Source organism: Metarhizium robertsii (genome assembly GCF_000187425.2).
Source record: "Metarhizium robertsii ARSEF 23 chromosome Unknown MAA_Scf_7, whole genome shotgun sequence".
Taxonomy (NCBI): domain Eukaryota; kingdom Fungi; phylum Ascomycota; class Sordariomycetes; order Hypocreales; family Clavicipitaceae; genus Metarhizium; species Metarhizium robertsii.
The window spans coordinates 1,610,041-1,628,480 of record NW_011942215.1 but is presented as its reverse complement, the minus strand read 5'-3'; the positions used below and the strand labels follow the sequence as shown (position 1 = coordinate 1,628,480).

The 18,440-nt window shown below is 51.2% G+C and overlaps 4 protein-coding genes across 4 annotated transcripts; 3 read left to right on the top strand and 1 right to left on the bottom strand.

Annotated features, from left to right (window-relative positions):
• Positions 1–6,376: 6,376 nt before the first annotated feature.
• Positions 6,377–9,643, top strand: MAA_08946 (DNA binding domain-containing protein; the record flags this gene model as incomplete). Its single annotated transcript, XM_007826944.2, has 5 exons — positions 6,377–6,632; positions 6,757–7,507; positions 7,589–8,218; positions 8,287–8,671; positions 8,735–9,643. 5 exons carry the CDS (start codon positions 6,377–6,379, stop codon positions 9,641–9,643), a joined length of 2,931 nt encoding a protein of 976 aa, XP_007825135.2.
• A 1,560-nt stretch (positions 9,644–11,203) lies between these two features.
• On the top strand, positions 11,204–13,047 carry MAA_08947 (Xaa-Pro dipeptidase; the record flags this gene model as incomplete). Its single annotated transcript, XM_007826945.2, has 5 exons — positions 11,204–11,250; positions 11,321–11,373; positions 11,466–11,592; positions 11,679–12,776; positions 12,837–13,047. The coding sequence occupies 5 exons, from the start codon at positions 11,204–11,206 to the stop codon at positions 13,045–13,047; spliced, it is 1,536 nt and encodes a 511-aa protein (XP_007825136.2).
• A 346-nt stretch (positions 13,048–13,393) lies between these two features.
• Positions 13,394–14,759, bottom strand: MAA_08948 (Legume-like lectin; the record flags this gene model as incomplete). Its single annotated transcript, XM_007826946.1, has 2 exons — positions 13,394–14,585; positions 14,656–14,759. The coding sequence occupies 2 exons, from the start codon at positions 14,757–14,759 to the stop codon at positions 13,394–13,396; spliced, it is 1,296 nt and encodes a 431-aa protein (XP_007825137.1).
• An 806-nt stretch (positions 14,760–15,565) lies between these two features.
• Positions 15,566–17,271, top strand: MAA_08949 (glycosyltransferase family 57 protein; the record flags this gene model as incomplete). Its single annotated transcript, XM_007826947.1, has 3 exons — positions 15,566–15,642; positions 15,764–16,530; positions 16,604–17,271. 3 exons carry the CDS (start codon positions 15,566–15,568, stop codon positions 17,269–17,271), a joined length of 1,512 nt encoding a protein of 503 aa, XP_007825138.1.
• Between the last annotated feature and the right edge of the window lie 1,169 nt (positions 17,272–18,440).

The following is an 18,440-nucleotide window of genomic DNA, read 5'->3' as shown; positions in this document are numbered from 1 at the left end:
GTGGTGAATTGCTCGGCGGGCGCACTCGTTGTGCTAGGTGCGCTTACCCCCCTACTATTTACTGCATTTACTTCGCATACTATCCCTATATATGATTGAGCAATTTTACAATAAAATAAATTTACCTATTGTAAAGTATCCTCTAATATAATACATTATATTGTATATAAGGCCTGATAGCCAGGTGCCCGGTGCGGCGTGAGCGCACCTAGCAAAAAGAGTAAGCCCGCCGAGCAACATTGAATTCACTGTTCCCAATTGTGAGCTGTCAGCTCAGCACCGTCTTTCCAATGTGGGACAATTCCATCAGCTAAACCTTTGTGTTCCCGCGTTTGCCCGTTAGCATCATGTCCCTGGCCTCGATGTCGTTTCCGTACCGGCCACCCACTGAATTATACATAAATTTAGGCGTGAAATTACTGGTCCGGCACAAAGGTGCGGGCGGTGGCAAGCGGACTCTCGGAGCACGGGTTCGCTGCTACTCCAGCCCACCTGGACATCCCTGCGATGCGTGTTATATTGGAGTAGGAATGTTGTACAAAGTTAGTTACTGCGTAGGCAGGTACTAGGGGTTTTGAGACTTGGTCAACAACCTTGCTTACCATAGAACAAGGAAACGCTTGACTTGAATGATATTAAATAAGACCCTGCTTCTGCGCTCCAGCAAATGCACTCGCTAACTAACAATGCATACTGATATGACACAGTAAATAGTGTTTGAGCTAACGCCCATCCACCAGAGCCGCTCCCTCATCTCGATTCCAAGTTCCCGGCGGCTTGCAACAAGGCGACAGGAATGTCTCCTCGCCCCCAACTGGTTCAGCTTGGCGATCTCTGGACATATCGAGTGCGTACATGTACAGATGGGATAACAGCCATCCCGGGTTGACATGGCCGCTCCATGCGTTCAATGACTGGGTGGAACATGGAAAAGGCGGCTGATAGATAGAGGCGACCTTTTTCTTTTTCTTTCACGTCTAAATCTTCAAATTTCAGCTTCGGGACATCGGCCATGCTATTTCATTCCAGACAGGCGTGTATAAGACAGGAAATATGTAGCAACGCCCCTAGACATGCATGCGTGCAATGCCCGATCCCTCGTGCACACCCTTAAAGAGAGAAAAAAATCTTGGGCGAGTTCATGGCGCTTCTTGGCTATGGAAGACAGCGAGCCAGGAGGAGACGCGGCGCGCAACGACGGGACGTCGACTATCGAACAGAATACGTCGCTTAAACAATTGTCGCGTCCTTTCAGTCGAACAGCACATGACCGCCTCCTCATTTGACTTTGGTACGGCAAGTATGTGTATCCGCCATGTGTCCAAGTATTTGAGATGCCAGCGACATGCCATCCAGGCTTCCTGTTCTGGCAAGTGTTTCCCATCCGCCACCATCGGCGATAGGAACCATCTGGGAGCGTCGTTGGACCAGATCCGTCTTCTCGGCTCATACGGCAACTCTAGCTCCCTTTATGATAGAAAAGGCAGCTCGTCGGAGGCGTGCGTTGCCAAGCGGGGCCAATCTGATACATCCGCTGCGCCCTTACGCAGTACGGAGTCGTTTTCCTCAAAAGAATTCAAAGGTTAGATTTCGAGGGCGCGTCAATGAGGCAGTGCAAAAAAGTGAGACAAGAGAAAAAACGGCCAGTGAGAAGAAGGAAGAGCGTCGCACCTGGGACGGTGAGGCGCTGCGTGTATTGATCCCATGTTTGAACGATCGGGACGAAGGTGCCGCGCTGTGCTGGCCCGGCGCCGACAGACTCGGGATTGCTTCGAGTCGTATGAGCCAGACGAACAAATGGTTTGGAGAACCAGATGATGAAATTGCCAACACCCCTTCTTCTCACTAACATGAGCCTCTAGAGCCCTGCCCTCGAAATCACAACGCTAGTATACGGGGAAAATGAGGGTTACGCAGTCTGCACTACCAGACGCGGGACTGTATTGCAGCTTTGCAAGTGAGCATTTATTGATAATCAATGCCGGGAGTAGGGTCTTGGCGTGGACAAACCGTCATGTAATGATGCAACGAATCAGCAAAACACACTGTTGCATTCATGGTTCTCGTTCTCTTTGTTTCAGACCATGGGACCGATGAAAAAACATGTCTTGTTGGCGTCGTAGTGACTGCAATACTAATTTAGTCCATTAATAGAGTCAGCAACATGCTGCAGTCTAATGTGTGGCACAAAGGCTCCGGTTTGTGCTATCTAAACCTCAACCTTAACACAAAACCCAAACAAACCCGAGCCTTCATTTATTGTAGTTGCTGTTTTGGCCTTGGTTCATTGGCTGCTTGGGATCCTGCGCCCGATCCAGCTCTGTCGACCAGCAGGTCGGAAACCTAACAAACTTTGAGGCGGCTCCATCCCTGTGCGTTGCCTGGTCTCAGAATGATTTCTTGCATGATACCTGTCACCTGTTCATGCGTTTTTCGGTATAGAGCACGAATTTGGCAATGAGGAACTGGGTTTTCCACGTAAGCGAGGAAGGAGAATGGTGAGGAGACCTGGGGGCGTCGCCAACTTGGCCATATCCTGGCATTTGTCGAGAATCTTCTCGGCCATATTTCTCTGTCGCTGGTGTATTACTCCAGAAACCCTTTTGCCACTCGTAGCTGGATCCAAGCCCACCCTGGAGCCTCTTGCGACCCGTTATAGCCGATGAAAGGGTTCCGTATTTTGGCATCGAGCAAAGCTAGCGGCCTGACGAAAGCTCTGGTGCTGGACACTTTGACGCCACACAATCGACCAAGCCTCTTGATTAGTGCCATAGGCTAATCGCTCTTATGAGATAGCGCTATTTCTGTCGTATATCGATCCATATCCCTAACAGAATATCTATATCGGTGGAAGTGTAAACAATAGCCTACGGGAAAGGAGACCTCGTCTTGCTTCATAAACAAGATTGCCCGAGTTCTCCCGGCTCGCTTTGTCAGTGGTCACTCCGTTAAACGCTGTGGCTTGTGTTCTAGAGACTCTTGGACGGCACACCACGATCTGTGAATTGATGCCCCAACGTCGAGTACAGCTAGTGGCTAAAGTAGTATGTATGTTGGTCTGAGCCGTTTCTACACCCATAATGCTCCGAACTTTGATTATTTTCTATTTTTCTGGGTCGGCGTGGCACTGATCTATTCGCGACCGAATTCTGTGGCTGCCGCAACTCCACGCGCCGTGATGGTTCGGAGTTCGATTGCTGCGACAGTCGTGCTCGCCGTGGTCATTCTGCATCTTTTTCAGGAGCTATGCATCTAGACATTGTGATGATGAAGTAGTTCTCCAGAAAGAGTCACATGGATGCCGTCTTGCAAGTTAATAAATTTGACTTGTAAGCTCTGAAGAGGATCAACCACTCTCTTGGAGTTGTTCTAATGGTAGTAAGTTGTGTCAGTTGACAAAGGAGTCAACCGTCTGGCACTTCTGGCTTGGCGGTAACTGGACGGCTTCAAAGATTCATACTTGCTGGAACATGCAGCTCAATTCTATTCATGCTTGATCAGAGTTTGTTGCCTCTTGTATAGGCAAATTGGCATGTCAGGGCACAAATTACCCAGGTATATATATGGTATCTTGGGCGGTATCATTTCTTGAGTTAGGGGATGTTTGTGATGACTGAGTTGTTAGCGATTGACATGTCGGTCCATACATACATGTATTTCCTTTATTGAACATCGTTGCTCGGCATCTTTTCGCATGTGGAGCATCGTGCCGGATTGCAGAAGGCGGACCAGGCCAACCAGCCCAAACGCCATAGTGTGGTATTCCCATATTCCCGACATATCGTTTGTGTGATCCAAGGGGCCACCAAACGTAGGAGCACGTCGGTACCGAACCGGGCAAACCAGGTTTTCGTACGCGGTGGCGCCATTTGCTTCACCACCACGTCGCCCCTCGCACGAACACTTGACGTCTGATGTTGCGCACGGTCACCTTCCACACGGTGGAAAGCCGAATTCTAGTCTTGGATAACCGGCTAGAGAGATATGTTTGCTCGTCGCCAAATACACACTGATATACTGTAGTATGTTGTAGTATCGCGCGATGCCCACTACCTCGTTTGGTCCTTTGGGCCCTGGCGCCCAGAGGGGATAGATTCCGCTACTAAGGGCCAACGCCTAAATGTAAATTTGTGGTCATTAATAACTGACACAGGGCCCGGCCCTGGCTGCTGATAGATACAGAACGTTCGTTGGGAGCGTCACTTTCTTAATGCCGGCCTCTGCGAATGCCTGATCGGAGTAGTTTATCGGAAGTGGGCATTTGATTCCATACCGTGCGCCAACCGGAGTCCACCAACTTCACCACTGGATATCCAAATGGTATTGCGGCATGGACACGGGGGTACGGAGTACACTAACCGTCTGTGGCTCCAGCATGCTCCATTTCCAGGCCAATCAATGTCCAACATTGCGGTTGACGATGTCCACTTGTCCAGGTACGGTGACCTATTCCGATATTCAGTTTGTTCAGCAGGAAATACCTGACCAATGCTGCAGCTTGCTTATTGACGCTCGGTTCCTTTGTAGTCACCTGTGATGGATGGGACGAGAAGGGATAGCTTAACACGGTTCATTGTCAGCTAAGTAGCTGTCAATATCGATCCAAACATCTACGGAGTGGCAAGCTCCGTGGTCTTCGGTGCTGAGCCTTTTAAGCCGTAAACTTGGCCCTGAATCGTAACCTATTGCTTGTCGCCGTCTATGCCAACTTGCGTTTTTGTGCCCGTATTGTATTGTATTATTAGCGAGTTGGTCAAAAGGCTGCTCCAGGTGGTCCCTTGAACTTCGCAAGCTGCGTGATTGCTCATTTATTGCCATAGGCATCTCTGCTAGCAGTACTACAATGGATCTCGGTCAAAACCCCCTCCCACTTCACGGTGGCCCCGCTTGGTTCCGTTATTCCCACCAGGCACTGGGGTTTTCTGGGTGGTGTTCGGATGTGTATGGATGCTCCGTTGTGGATTTGTTGGTACTGAGGACCCCGTTTTTTCGCAGGAACCAGTCGATGTCTTCTTGTACGAGCCTGGGCCGCCGTCGAGTGGTCTCGGAGGCCACAGAGTATGTACGGAGTAGTGGTGGTAGGCTGGTAGCAGAAAGAAGTACATAATAATGCCTTTGGCCCTCTTGTCGAGGCCCAATTTGGCCTTCAAGGCCAACTACGGGCCCGAAACAGTACGCGTAGAACTATCCACTTTTGAGAAATGTTGCTGCCGCAGCGTCAGCTCGTGTCCGTGAGCTGCGCGAGGGAGTTAAGCCATGCGGAGTCAACGCACCTCCAGATCAATGGTACCATCCTCTCGTAGCGCTTCTGAAAACCCGCAATGGTGTGGTCTGTGATTAGTGACTAACTAATGACTAGGTGCAACGCCATCACCCGTGGATGTCAAGCAACCGTCCGGTCAACGGCTCATATTTGAGAGTAAATACCTGGACGTCTGTGTCAACCGGGCCTGTAATTTCGTAGAAAGGCGCGGAGTACAGTGGACGTACGTCGTATCGACAGAGGATCCGGCGTTATTCCCGCAGCCGCTCTCGAGGGCCTACAAAGTAGTACGTATGCAGGTTCAGGACGGCTGTCAGATCGATGCTTGCTTGCGTAAGTCGATGGTGAGCATTTGACTCGTCGCTGGCTGCTCTGTGCTGGGGAACTGAGAGACCGGGACTGGCTGAAGCTGATCGCTGCTGCCGTCGATTGCTCCTTCCCTCGCTCGCTCTCGGCCGCTCCCTCGGCCACTCACTCACACACACTCAATCACTCCAGGCCCAGACAGACTCCCAGACACCACCGTCCGCCCCCGAGTCGACCACTCGCGCACCCACGCTGCCTCCAAAGGCCCGCCTTCCGCAGTCCTCAGTCGCCAACCCGCTGCTGCACCCTCAATTCTCTTACGTCCTGTGCCGCCGAATCTGCTCGTCCTGCTCGCCTTGCCTACGCCTTAACCTTCGTTATCCTTCGCGTCGCCGGCTGCGAACATTGAGCATCGAGGCTCATTGCGCCCATCTGATGGCCTAGATTGCCAGACACCGGGGCAATTGGGACATGCGCTGCCTTTGGCTTCGCACCCCCGGATCTGCATCTTGGTCGCTCACCATCTTCACCCCTCCCCAAAAGGGAGCACCATCGCCGGCTGCTTTTCCTAGCTCTAATTTGCGAACTGCGTCAACTTTGTCACTCTGTGATAGCCATAGTTGCGGTCGTGCCACGCTCAACGCTTTGCGTCTTTGCATTGGGGAACGTTTCGTTGGTTTATATGTCCCAGACTCTAGCGCATGATCCTTTCTTCCGAACTTCTCACAACCCGTCCGACGGCCGCTCGTCTCAACACCCACGACCCGATATCCGCTACCGTCCTCTCGAGTGATCACGACGCACATCATGGCGACGGAAATGGCTGAGGACGACGCCGGGGCGTTGTCTGTCGGTGACTGGCAAATTTCTGATGTCCCTTCCCCGGCCGACAGCTCCAAGTCCGACACCGAAGTGGATGAAAAGGCCGGTTCCGACCCAAATGCGCCTTCACAACCAATACAAAAGCGCCGGCGAGTTACTCGCGCTTGCGACGAATGCCGCCGTAAGAAGATTAAGTGTGACGGGAAACAACCATGCACCCACTGCTCCGTGTATAGCTACGGTAAGATGTGATAATATCCTCCCGATATGTAGTGGGCGAGTATAGAGGGCCACTTGTCATGTATCGCACCAGATTTGTTGGATTCTCTTTGCTAACAATGAGTTTTTTTTTTGCCCCCCAAAAGAATGCACTTACGACAAGCCGTCAAACCGTCGAAGGAATCCTGCGCCACAATACATCGAAGCGTTGGAAAGCAGACTACAACGGGCGGAGACTCTACTACGAAAGTTTATGCCCGATGTCGATCTAGCCGACCCAAATCTGGACCCAGCTATTCAACAAGAGTTTCACAATCGTGAACAGGCACGCGCGGGGGCTGGCAAAATGCGATCCGCGGCCGTGGCCGCTCCCGACGCCGGAGATGCTAAGCTCATGACCATGATTGATTCAATAGGCCAGCTTGATTTGGATGACAAAGGTGGATGGGATTTTCATGGTACCTCCTCAGGTGCTGTCTTTTTGAAGAGAATGAAGGAACAGTTCCGCGGGCTTCTTGGTCCAGTTAGCAAGGCACCTTTCTTACCACGGGCCGAACGTGCGTCAGGCCTCAGTGCACTTGATACGCCTTCTCCGGCGGCTGGCGCATCTCCATTTTCGTCAATCTCTGCGTATCCTGAACTTCCGTCAAAGGATATCGCCAGGAAGCTTTGCTATTACTCTTTGAGCTGCGCAACGTGTCTCGTTCGAATCATCCATATACCGACGTTTTATGAAAAATTCGAGCAGATCTATGACAGGCCAATCGAGAGTCTCAACCAGGAAGAAACTCATTTCTTGGGACTTGTTCATGCTGTCATTGCCTTGGGCTGCATGTACAACAACCTCGAGGACTCCAACCCAACCGCTGGAGGTTACAAGACGGCAATTGAAGAAGGGTAAGCTGAAATATATGTCTCTTTTATATATATCTGTGCTTCAGAGTTCGCAAAGCAAAAAGCTAATATTAATTGCTGTAGTCTCAAATATTATCGTGCTGCCAAAGGCCTGCTACAAGATCTTGCCGACTGCCGCGATATTGTTTCGCTTCAAGCCTTACTTTTTATGACTCTGTTTCTCCAAGCCACCTCTAATCTTAGTGCTTGCTACTCTTTTGTGGGCATTGCTTTACGCTCAGCATTGCGTATAGGCTTGCATCGGCACCTGGAGCACGAAAAGATTGGAGTGATTGAACAAGAAGTTCGCAAGCGAGTATTTTACGTCATTCGGCAGATGGACATCTACGTATCTACCATGCTTGGCTTCCCGCTCCTTCTTAATATCGACGATGTCGACCAGCCATTCCCGACTGAGGTTGATGACGAGTTCATCACAGATACGGGCATCATGCCACCTCCTCTTGGCACACCTTCCTTCTTTGAAGCGTTCAATGCCCACACTCGCTTGATGGAGGTGCTTGGCAAGATTACCAAGTTTGTGTATCCCATGCATATGCAAGGCCAGCCGGCTGGCAAAGGGGACAGCGGCACCACATCCTGTCTCATTAGTTACGGCCGCATCAAGGAAATTGAGGCCGATTTGCAAACCTGGTATGATAGACTGCCGGAGATGTGGCGACCGAGCCCAGATGGGCCGATAGAGGTTGTCCGGTGAGGAACATTCCTGTTTATATTCTATGAAGAGGAGAGACTTGGTCATACTAACTGGATTTTTGCAGTGTGAGGCATCTCTTACGTTTTGCCTATGCTCACGTTCAGCTCGTCTTATATCGACCTTTTCTTCATTATATTTCTCCTCGGCACAGTCACGGAACAAAAGTCGATGAATTATCATATGCATGCGCGGCTGCCGCCGTAAGCGTGTCACGCAATATCGTACATATTGGGCTAGAGATTCGGAAGCAGCGCGTCCTCAGTGGGCCTTACTGGTTCATGCTTTACACCGAATTCTACGCCGTACTCTCTCTGGTATTTTACGCTATTGAGAATCCCGATAAGCCTGGTTCTCAAGAAGTCTTGGCCGATGCTCATGCCGGGCGTCAAATGATCGCTGACCTGGCAGACAAAAGTCTCTCAGCCGATAGAGTGACCAAAGCATTAAAAGTTGGTAGAAACTGAATGAGCATGCGTATCGTATGGCATAGGTTACTGACAGAACTCTTCTAGGTACTTTTTGACCAACTTCCTGAAAGGCTGGAACAAGCCCGTTTAGCAAGGCCTGCAGGCAATTCCAGGAAACGATCTGCTGCAGGATCTAAGTCTGGGTCGATATCAACAACACACGCAGGCGCCAGCCGGACTATACCAGTGGCCAGAGCCGAAGATTTCATCCGAAGCCGCAGCGGCGGCCTCCCAGGGCCCTTTGGAGCACCAAACTCTCGAGGCTCAGCTGATGGCAGTATGGGCCAGTCATCGGACCCAAGCTTCCATGACATTCCCTTTTCAGGCAGTATGCATGATATTCTTCCTATGGACTTATCATCCCGGACAACCCCGGACTCCACCAGCAATGCAAGCAACACTCACCGACACAGGTTTCCATCGCAACCACTGAATGCCCATGCTATACACAACCCTGTGAACAAACTGGACTCTCTCATGTTTCCGTCCGAGGACCCCTTCGCTTACCCCAACCAGCCCATGATGGAGCTTGGCTTTCAACCAAAGGCAGATGCACCGGGAATCACCATGGCCGCCCCGAATGCATCATTCTTCTTCACTGGCTCCTTCGAGGAAATGGGTGATCAGATTCTGGGACAACCTCCGCCGTACATGACTCCCCAACAACAGCACCATCCCATGGGAATGGCAGCGTCCATGTACGATCCGCACAATATGATGGCACTGCACTCTACTCAGCAGCAGCAACAACACAATAGGCAAATGCAACAACAGGCCATACATCAACAGCAGCACCAGCAACAACAAGGCGGGGGGATATTCGCCAGCTTCCGCCGTGTCAGAGCGGACCGGCAACAAGAGAGACAGATCGAGCAAATGTTCACACAACAGGGTATGCAGGCAGATTGGGGGAGCTTTTTTGGTTCTGGGAGAGGTGGCTTCCAAGGAATGTGAATGACTACCACCACATGATACCCATTTTCCTTTGATTTCGTGGTGTAAGGGCATGGAGCGACTGAGGCTCCCTTTTTTTTTTCTTTTGTGCGGAAAATCTGTGCCTCATTTTTCTTTGCCTTTTTTTTTGGTCCTGATTCTTGTGTCTTTTCTACAGCGTGGCCATCTGTGTGGCGTAACGAGATCTGATTTTACATCTTATTCCCTTTTTGTTTTGTAATATTGATTCTTGTGATGGCTTCATGGGAGTCGGCTTGAAGCCGCGGGACATGACCAGGTTCGGAAGCATTCACTATACGGCAGAATTGGACTGGCGCCTATGGGACATGCAAAGTGAGCGCATACATGAATTACACAGACTCAGACGGGACAGGGCGATTAAAACAATACATGTAGCTTGGGGTTGGGTTGGGCCCGTCGTTGGTGGTGGATAGATGAATGTCGTTGGTTGTTTGGGCGAAACTCTGGTTGGCGAGCGGGAGTATCTGGAGTAGAGGTTGACTTGTATATACATACTTACCTGGCGAAGTAAACAATTTACGGGGCACATGGGAGCTGCCAAGGCACTGCTTGTTTCTGTTATGATATAATGCGAGATGTGTGTGTGTTTTTTTCTATTTGTGTCTCTTTGCGCACCTTGGCCCTGACGCAACCACTGCACCACCGTGAGGCGAGAATCGCATCCCCATATGGGACTGAAAGACGGAACAAAGCACCCTGGTTCCAGGACCAAGACCACCTATGATGGTGGTGGCAAAGAGGTACAGGTTCATTGTGCCTCGTCAGCGCCGAGCTCAGTCTCGCAAGGCGGACAGGCCGGGTGCCTGCAGAGATGGCAAGCTGGCCGAACAAGAGCAAAAGCAAAAGAGTAGCAATACAGTGGATGGGATTCGTTCTTGTGCATCATCCAAAGTTCCCGTGGGTGGCAAGTTCGGAGTAGTTTGGCTGATATCCTGGACGAATGCTGGTGCGATCGGCAAAGGTACACGGCCGAACCTTGGGGCACGTCGGAGCCGACTTGACATTGGATATCAGATGATGAGCACATGTTATTGTGGCGTCAACTATATTTTGCCCCAGTATGTACATATACCAATGGATCGGGCTAGTCGACGTGTGGTTGTTACCTACTAAGTACAGAGATGGCCTTGAATATACCGGGTTGAATGCTTGTGTTCTTGCTTGGTGTGCTCACCGTATGGAAGTGTCTCTGGTGGAATGCGAAACTGCGGAACATTGAAATGCCCACATGTAGAGTTAATTACGCAGGCCTTGGCTAACTGACCAACCCTAGAGCAGCGAGGCGTTCCGGGCTGAACGTAATGTTCGGCGGACAACCCCAGACCATCTCCCTTCATCACCTTCCATTCCAGGCAGTCATCGAACCTGGATCGTGCATTGTCAGCAACGGAGGCTGGAAGCGGACTAGCAACCGGCTGCACGATAGACCGCCACAAAGGAGCTTCGAGCCAGCGTCGCACGCGGGGGCAACGAGGAGAAGAAGCAAGCACTGAGTCGACCGACAGGTGTCCTGGGGCCTTGTTGGAACAGCATTACCTGATGGAAATGGACTACGACCTGGTTATGGAGGACGAGTTTGACGCCCTGTGAGTTTGCCCAGTCCGACGGCCGTGTAACCGCTGGTTGAGACAGTCTGCTAATTTGTACGCCATGCAGCTGTTTGGATGTCAGGCGGCATCATGACTCGACTTCAAAGACCAAATATCCTGGTAAGACTCGCAACCCAGTCGCCCAACAGCTCCTGGCAAGCTTCCTCTCCAGCATTGAGCACGATGAGTACGGCGCTAATTGGGGGAAACAGCCAAACTCCACGCCCGCAAAGTGGTGAGGGAGCTCGGCGTCGATGATGGCCTCATTTACCTCCCTGGCCAACCCGAGATCTCGCTGGAGGATTCCGACCAGCCGCGACTCTTCCGTCAGCGACGATAGTATGTCCAGGAAACTTTTTGTTGCTCCCAATTCTGCCTCCCTCTGCTCCCCACGAGGCTAACACTGGAAACCCTCCCCCCCGAAGCTTCTTTTACATAACGGGTGCCAACTTTGAGGACTGCACCGCGACATACGAAGTCAAACACGACAAGCTCACACTATGGATCCCGTATGTCGAGCCTCGCCAGGTCCTCTGGTTCGGCTCCAAACCGTCGGCTGCCGAGTGCAAGCGCCGCTACGATGTCGATGAGGTGAGGTACACGACACAGCTGAGCGGCTTTTTGCGCAGTTTTGCAGCGCAGCCCTCGCCGCCAGTCACGTACATTCTTCATCCGAAGCAGGCGCCGGACCTGGGCCATGGAAGCCAGTCCCAGCTGTGTCTCGACTCCTCCCTCCTGCTGCCGGCCATGGACCGCGCCCGTGTCGTCAAGTCCGACTACGAGGTCGCCATGGTGCGCCGCGCCAACAATATCTCGAGCGCCGCCCATCGCAGGGTCGCCGAGCGCATCTTGCGCCTCACCAACGAGCGGGAGATCGAGGCCATTATCCAAGCGGTGTGCATCGCCAGTGGCTCCCGTTCCCAGGCGTATCCCATCATTGCTGGGTCGGGAGCCAACGGCGCGACTCTGCACTACGGCTCCAACAACGCCTCCCTCGGCGGCAAGCAGTGCGTCGTCATCGACGCCGGCTGCGAGTGGAACTGCTACGCGAGCGACATCACGCGCACGCTGCCGCTCTCGGGCGCGTGGACGCCGAAAGCGGCGGCCATCCACGCCATTGTCCAGCGTATGCAGGACGAGTGCATCGCCAAGGTTGGGCCGGGAGCGGCCTGGCGCGAGATTCACCTTCACGCGGCTTCGGTTGGCATGGAGGGCCTGCTCGGGCTCGGCATTCTAAAGGGCCGTCGTGAGGACGTTGCTCGTGCCGGCACGGTCGCTGCCTTCTTCCCGCACGGCCTCGGCCACCACGTTGGGTTGGACGTCCACGACGTCTCTGGCACGCTGGCCCTTTCCGCTGCCGAGGGACGCGGCCAGCAGCTCGACTTTGGGAAGAGGGCCATGGTGACGCCCTCGATGCTCGCGGACATGACCCGTGTGAGTTCATCCCAAGACGCTGTGGGTGGTGGGCAGAGCAAGACGCAGCTCCTGCTGCCAAACATGATTGTGACTGTTGAACCTGGAATGTAAGTGTCTTGCGCCCCTTGGCTCAAGGTCGTATGATTTGCTGACTTGCGCGAACCCAGCTATTTCTGCCGCGAATACCTAGAGGGTTACTTCCGCAGTGACCCTGCCCATGCCGACTTTATTGACTGGGATCTGCTCGAGGAGTACTATGACGTTGGTGGTGTTCGTATTGAGGATTGCATCCTTGTCACGGAGGATGGATATGAGAACCTGACAGTTGCGCCCAAGGGTGACGAACTACTGGATGTTATTAATAAAGGGAAGAAATAGATGGAATGCGCCATACAATCAATAGGGCTTCAGGATATCAAAACATGTGTGTTCACAAGTCAGACCTTCTCGTCAATACGAGCAGTTCGTTGTTTAAATTTTAATTTTAATTTTTTTTCCCATTGTAATATCTGCATATGCATGGATTTCACGCTGCATTGTCTCGCTCGCCCACCTCCTCTTCCAGCAATGTCCAAAATACGCCTTGTTGTTGTTACGACCGTAATCACCCAAAACCTTCTAGAGTATACATAATGAGACTCGCCAATTCCCTCGCCAATCACCCCGCAGCAAATACGTCTATTTGCTGTCCTTGGCACGGAGTGTCAACATCCCATGGTGCTCCTTACAAATACTTCTTAGGGCTACTCGCTCTACGGCGCTTATACACCACATACCCAGCCACAAGAACAATTTGCGTACCCACAAAGAACACCATCAATTTACCATGGCCGGGAATGCTGTCACTTAGAGCCGCAGAGAGAGATCGGTGGTGGTTGCGCAGGTTGGTTTCAAAGGATTCGCCGTGAGCGTCAAGCTTCTGCCTCATATCGTGGTGCATGCTGTGGATTTCGGACTCTAATTCCCTGATCTTGGATTGCAGATCACCGATTTGTCGAAGAGCTGCGAGCTCGTGACGAAGAGAGTCAAATGCCTTCTTCATTTCCTCGTGCCGGACCTCGTCCATTTGATGGTGTTTAGAAACGGCGTTGTACACTCCGCTTATCTGGTGAGTAGCAGCTTGGAGACGGTTATGAAGGTCTGCGAACTGCTCCTTGGACGTCTGGAAGATGTCAGCAGATTGGTCGGGGATTGCGTTGCCAAAGTCATCGTTCTTGTTCTCCTGTGCTTTCTGTCCTTGGTTGTTGTCAGGTTGATGCTGTCGAGAATTGTACTGGAATTGATTGTTGTCCCCGGACACAGTCGAATCAGACATGACAACGAGCTTGAAGATTTCGAAAGAGTCAGGTGTTTCGGGCGTAGCTGCAGTGATACCAAAGTAGTACCCAGGAGGCAGTGAAACCTTGTCCGTCTCGAAGCAGGTGCGGCCATCAATTTCGACTTTGAAACTAGAAGCCGTCTGCCGGAGCTTGATTTGTGATGGTCGGCCAAGATTTCGGTAGAAATAGTTGCACTGTCCGAATGCAAGCCTGTCCACATTGTGTTGTGACACGTAGTCGACGGTACCGTCGTTCAAGAAACCACGGATCATGCCACCGGAACCACCATGCGTGTCAATAACCAGTGCCAGACCGTCGAATTTACCCGCCGTATAGACGCTATTAGTACCAACTTCCTCCTTGCCTCGCCTTGCAAACCAAATGTTCAGGTTACCACCTGCTCGGTCCGGTCCGCTTGCACGGAAGTCTACGTCAGCCACCCAAGTTGAGCGCGTGAGAGGTGAATCTGACCAAATCGACGATCGCTGGTTGCCCGGATCCATCGGCGTGAGGATAATTTTATTGGAAAGGAGCTGCGGCTGCTGAGGCTGACCCGTGACTGTGAAATGTGGGATCTTTCCGTCGTCGGCACCCAGACTACGGTCAAAGTCCTTGTTAGTCGGTGCTGGCCATTCGTGGTCTTAAAGTAGGCTCGGAATCAACTCACCGTCCGGCATGGCCAAAGCTAAGCTCGCTGATCAAGACTTGTGCCTGCGAGGGGCCAGCAGCGACCAGAGTAGCGAGGGCTACAAGATGACGGGGGAATAGCATGATGTCGAGGTTGGGACAATGATGCCGCCCACAAATGTAATGTATATTATACAATTAGGAGCCTGTGAATCGGGTCCCAAAATTGGATCGTGTATCAAAGTCGTCGGCCAGTCCAGCTGGTTATGCTGTGCCGATCACTTTGTTTGACGACGCACGAATCGCTTGCCCCACGAAGATAACCAGACAAATTGACGTTTGACAGCGTGGTCCTACTGATCATGAGAACAACAAATTAAATAAACTGCATATGAGGAAAGGAATAGGTGTGCTGGTTCACCAAAAAAACCCATATATGGTATCTTGACGAGTGACAAAAAGTGCAAGGCGTGGACAAATACAATCAAGTCGGCTTGCAACGGCCAGATATCATTGATGTGGACAGATGGCGTTGATCCGTGTCTACAACTTCAGCAACCTGCAGGGTGAGCTTCCCCAATGTCGCAGGTTCAGGGGGTTGCGAGAGCTGATTGGTGCTGACACCTCCTCTTACAGTGTCAAGAGCCAGGGACCGCTGTCCAATAATTGAGGAGAGTCCAAGAGTACGTACCCGGGTTGGTGGGGCTGCTAATCAGCTTCTAAGCTGGACCTGTGGCCTCACGACTTCGCTCCTTTGCTGATCGCGACGTGAAAAGCAGTGATCTCGACATTTCTGGTCGCATCACCGTCGCCCACTCGCCAACCCGTACAGGACGAGCTGATGGTAAAGAAGTTTATTCTACTAGCCAATAATCTACTTGGGACCTTGCCATGAGGGTGTCCTCAGGAGCACTATTAGTAGCCCTTTGTCTCTGAGCATCATCTACGCCATGTCGGAATCATATCCCAGTTTAACGCAGTGTGCGGTTGTGGCCGCTGCGTTCAAAGTCCTCCTGTTTCCTGCCTAGTATGTTTTAATTCCTACTGTTTAGTTACTATCGTTTTCATAGCAGGTTTTATAACACCAAAGACGCCTACAATTCTCGCAGTCCGATTCCGTCGAACAGTTTTGTCTAACATGCCCACAGCAAATCCACAGATTTCGAGGTACATCGCAACTGGCTTGCCATTACCAATAGCCTTTCTTTATCCGAATGGTATTATGAGAAGACGTCAGAATGGACTCTCGACTATCCTCCCTTCTTCGCCTACTTCGAGTGGGTTCTCGCGCATTTGGCTCGACTGGTCGACCCCGCGATGGTGAAGGTCTACAATTTGAATCACGAAAGCTGGCAAACCGTATACTTTCAACGCGCAACTGTTATCGCTACCGAGTTACTACTCGTTTACGCGCTTCAGCTTTTTATAGACTCGACACTTCTACCATCGAGGCGAGCTGCTCAGGTTGCTGCATTGTCTGTCATGCTCTCTCCCGGCCTGCTGCTTATCGACCACATTCACTTCCAATACAACGGTTTCATGTACGGCATTCTTCTGTGGTCGTTGGTTCTCGCTAGGTGCAAGTCCACACTTTTGCAGAGCGGACTTGTTTTTGCCGCACTTTTATGCTTCAAGCATATTTACCTCTATCTGGCCCCTGCGTACTTTGTGTTCCTCCTGCGGACATACTGCCTTTCGACCAAGTCATACTTCCAGATCAAATTCCTAAATTGCATCAAGCTTGGATTGGGCATCCTGTCTATTTTCGCCGCGGCATTCGGTCCCTTTGCTCTTATGGGACAGATTCCACAACTACTTAGCAGGCTCTTCCCCTTTTCCCGTGGACTCTGCCACGCTTACTGGGCTCCCAATGTGTGGGCACTCTACTCCTTGGCGGACCGCATTTTGATTCATCGTAAGTGCATCATGTGGAAGAGGCACAGGCCTTCAATTTTCGTATTTCGATCGTCTCCTGACATTTGCATTAGTTGCCCCAAGATTGGGCCTTGGCGTAAAATCAGAGGCTTTGCAGAGCGTCACTAGAGGGCTAGTTGGCGATACCGCCTTCGCCGTTTTGCCCGAGATCTCACCTAGAGTGTGCTTTGTTTTAACACTGCTCTTCCAAGGTCTTCCCCTTCTCAAGCTCTTTCTTACGTCTAATCCGTCATGGGAGGCATTTGTCGGTGCTGTCACTCTTTGCGGGTATGCATCGTTTCTCTTTGGGTGGCACGTTCACGAAAAGGCCATTTTGCTGGTCATCATCCCCTTTAGCCTCATCGCGCTCCGGGACAGAAGACATCTCGGTGCCTTTCGCCCATTGGCGGTTGCTGGTCATGTTTCGCTATTTCCATTACTGTTTACGCCCGCGGAATTTCCTGTCAAGACCATATACACCGTCTTCTGGCTGGTTCTATTCTTGATGTCGTTTGATCGGCTGGCACCAGCATCGAGTAAGCCCAGAGTATTTCTGCTGGATCGCTTCAGCACATTGTACATTGCGGTGAGCATTCCATTAATCGCATATACATCTTTGTTGCACCATGTTATTTTCGGAAAGAGCTATGAGTTTCTACCACTCATGTTCACCAGCTCGTATGCCGCGATAGGGGTTGTCGGTAGTTGGGTCGGATACATGGTGGTATTCTTTACCTCGTGAGCAATAAAGAACATGAGCCATAAAATCCGATATCAGTTAGACCTGAATGTTTGGAGATACCCTTAGCTGCGAAATTAAATTCAAGACAATGATATACAGCATGCTGTCTGTCCCTAAACTGAGGCTGAGTAAGCCGTCAACTTCCAGGAATCGACTAGAGGCAATGCAAGTGGGGCAGCAGGTCAACTAGTACTCCACGTGCGACTCAAAGGCTCTGGCCAATGTGTAGTGATGTGGAGCCAAATGTCAAGAGGTGAATTGCTCGGCGGGCTTACTCTCTTATTATTTATATAAGTAGGTAAGTATTTATTATATTTAAACTTTTCTTACATATTTTTAAGAAATAATTTATAATAAAATACATTTACTTATTACAAAATATATAATAATATATTATAATATACTTACGTGGAGCCTAATATCCAGGTACCTGGTGGTGCGTGAGCCCGCCGAGCAATTCATGTCAAGGGCCCCAGAGCTTCGGACCTGCGTCGTTATCCCGGGGGTCATGAAGTAGAAGTCACCGCAAAACAAAGGTCAAAACAGCCTAACAAGAGCGTGCACAGCGCGTCAATCATCCTTATTCATGTGTTCTTGTCGAAAACAATTGACTCCTGTGAATTAAAGAGTCGGCCAAGCGCAGATCCGCAAGGCCCGGCGTTGAGGCAAAAGTGCCGGCTTCCGATCCGGAGGTCCTGAAGAGACGGAAACAATCAAAATACGATGGAGTGGAGGGACAATGAGAAAGAAGATTGACGAGAGTGGAATCGGCTTCCCACGCGGAGTGATTTGGCGCTGTGCGCTGTGATGCAGGCACAGAATGCGGCATCAAGATGTAATTTCGAACAGAGTCAGGGTCCAGATGTCCTTGATGCAAGGGTTCACTGACGATGTGCTATAACAGCAGGCTATTTTACGAAACAAGAGCGAGAATGCATGTTTCATGGGCCCAATCGATTCGTACGCGAACGACGAACAAAACGAGCCCAAGAACGTGGGTGAAATGTCAAAATGCACAGCCTTGGTTGCAGAATAAGATGGTTTGGGCAGACGAGTGGTTTTGTGGAGGACATGGTTAAGGCGGTCGGTCGTGGGGAGGAGAAGGCGGAAGCAGACGGGCGGCCGTGTGCCGGGGGGTGTGTGGCTGTCTGGTGTGTCTGGTGTGGGCT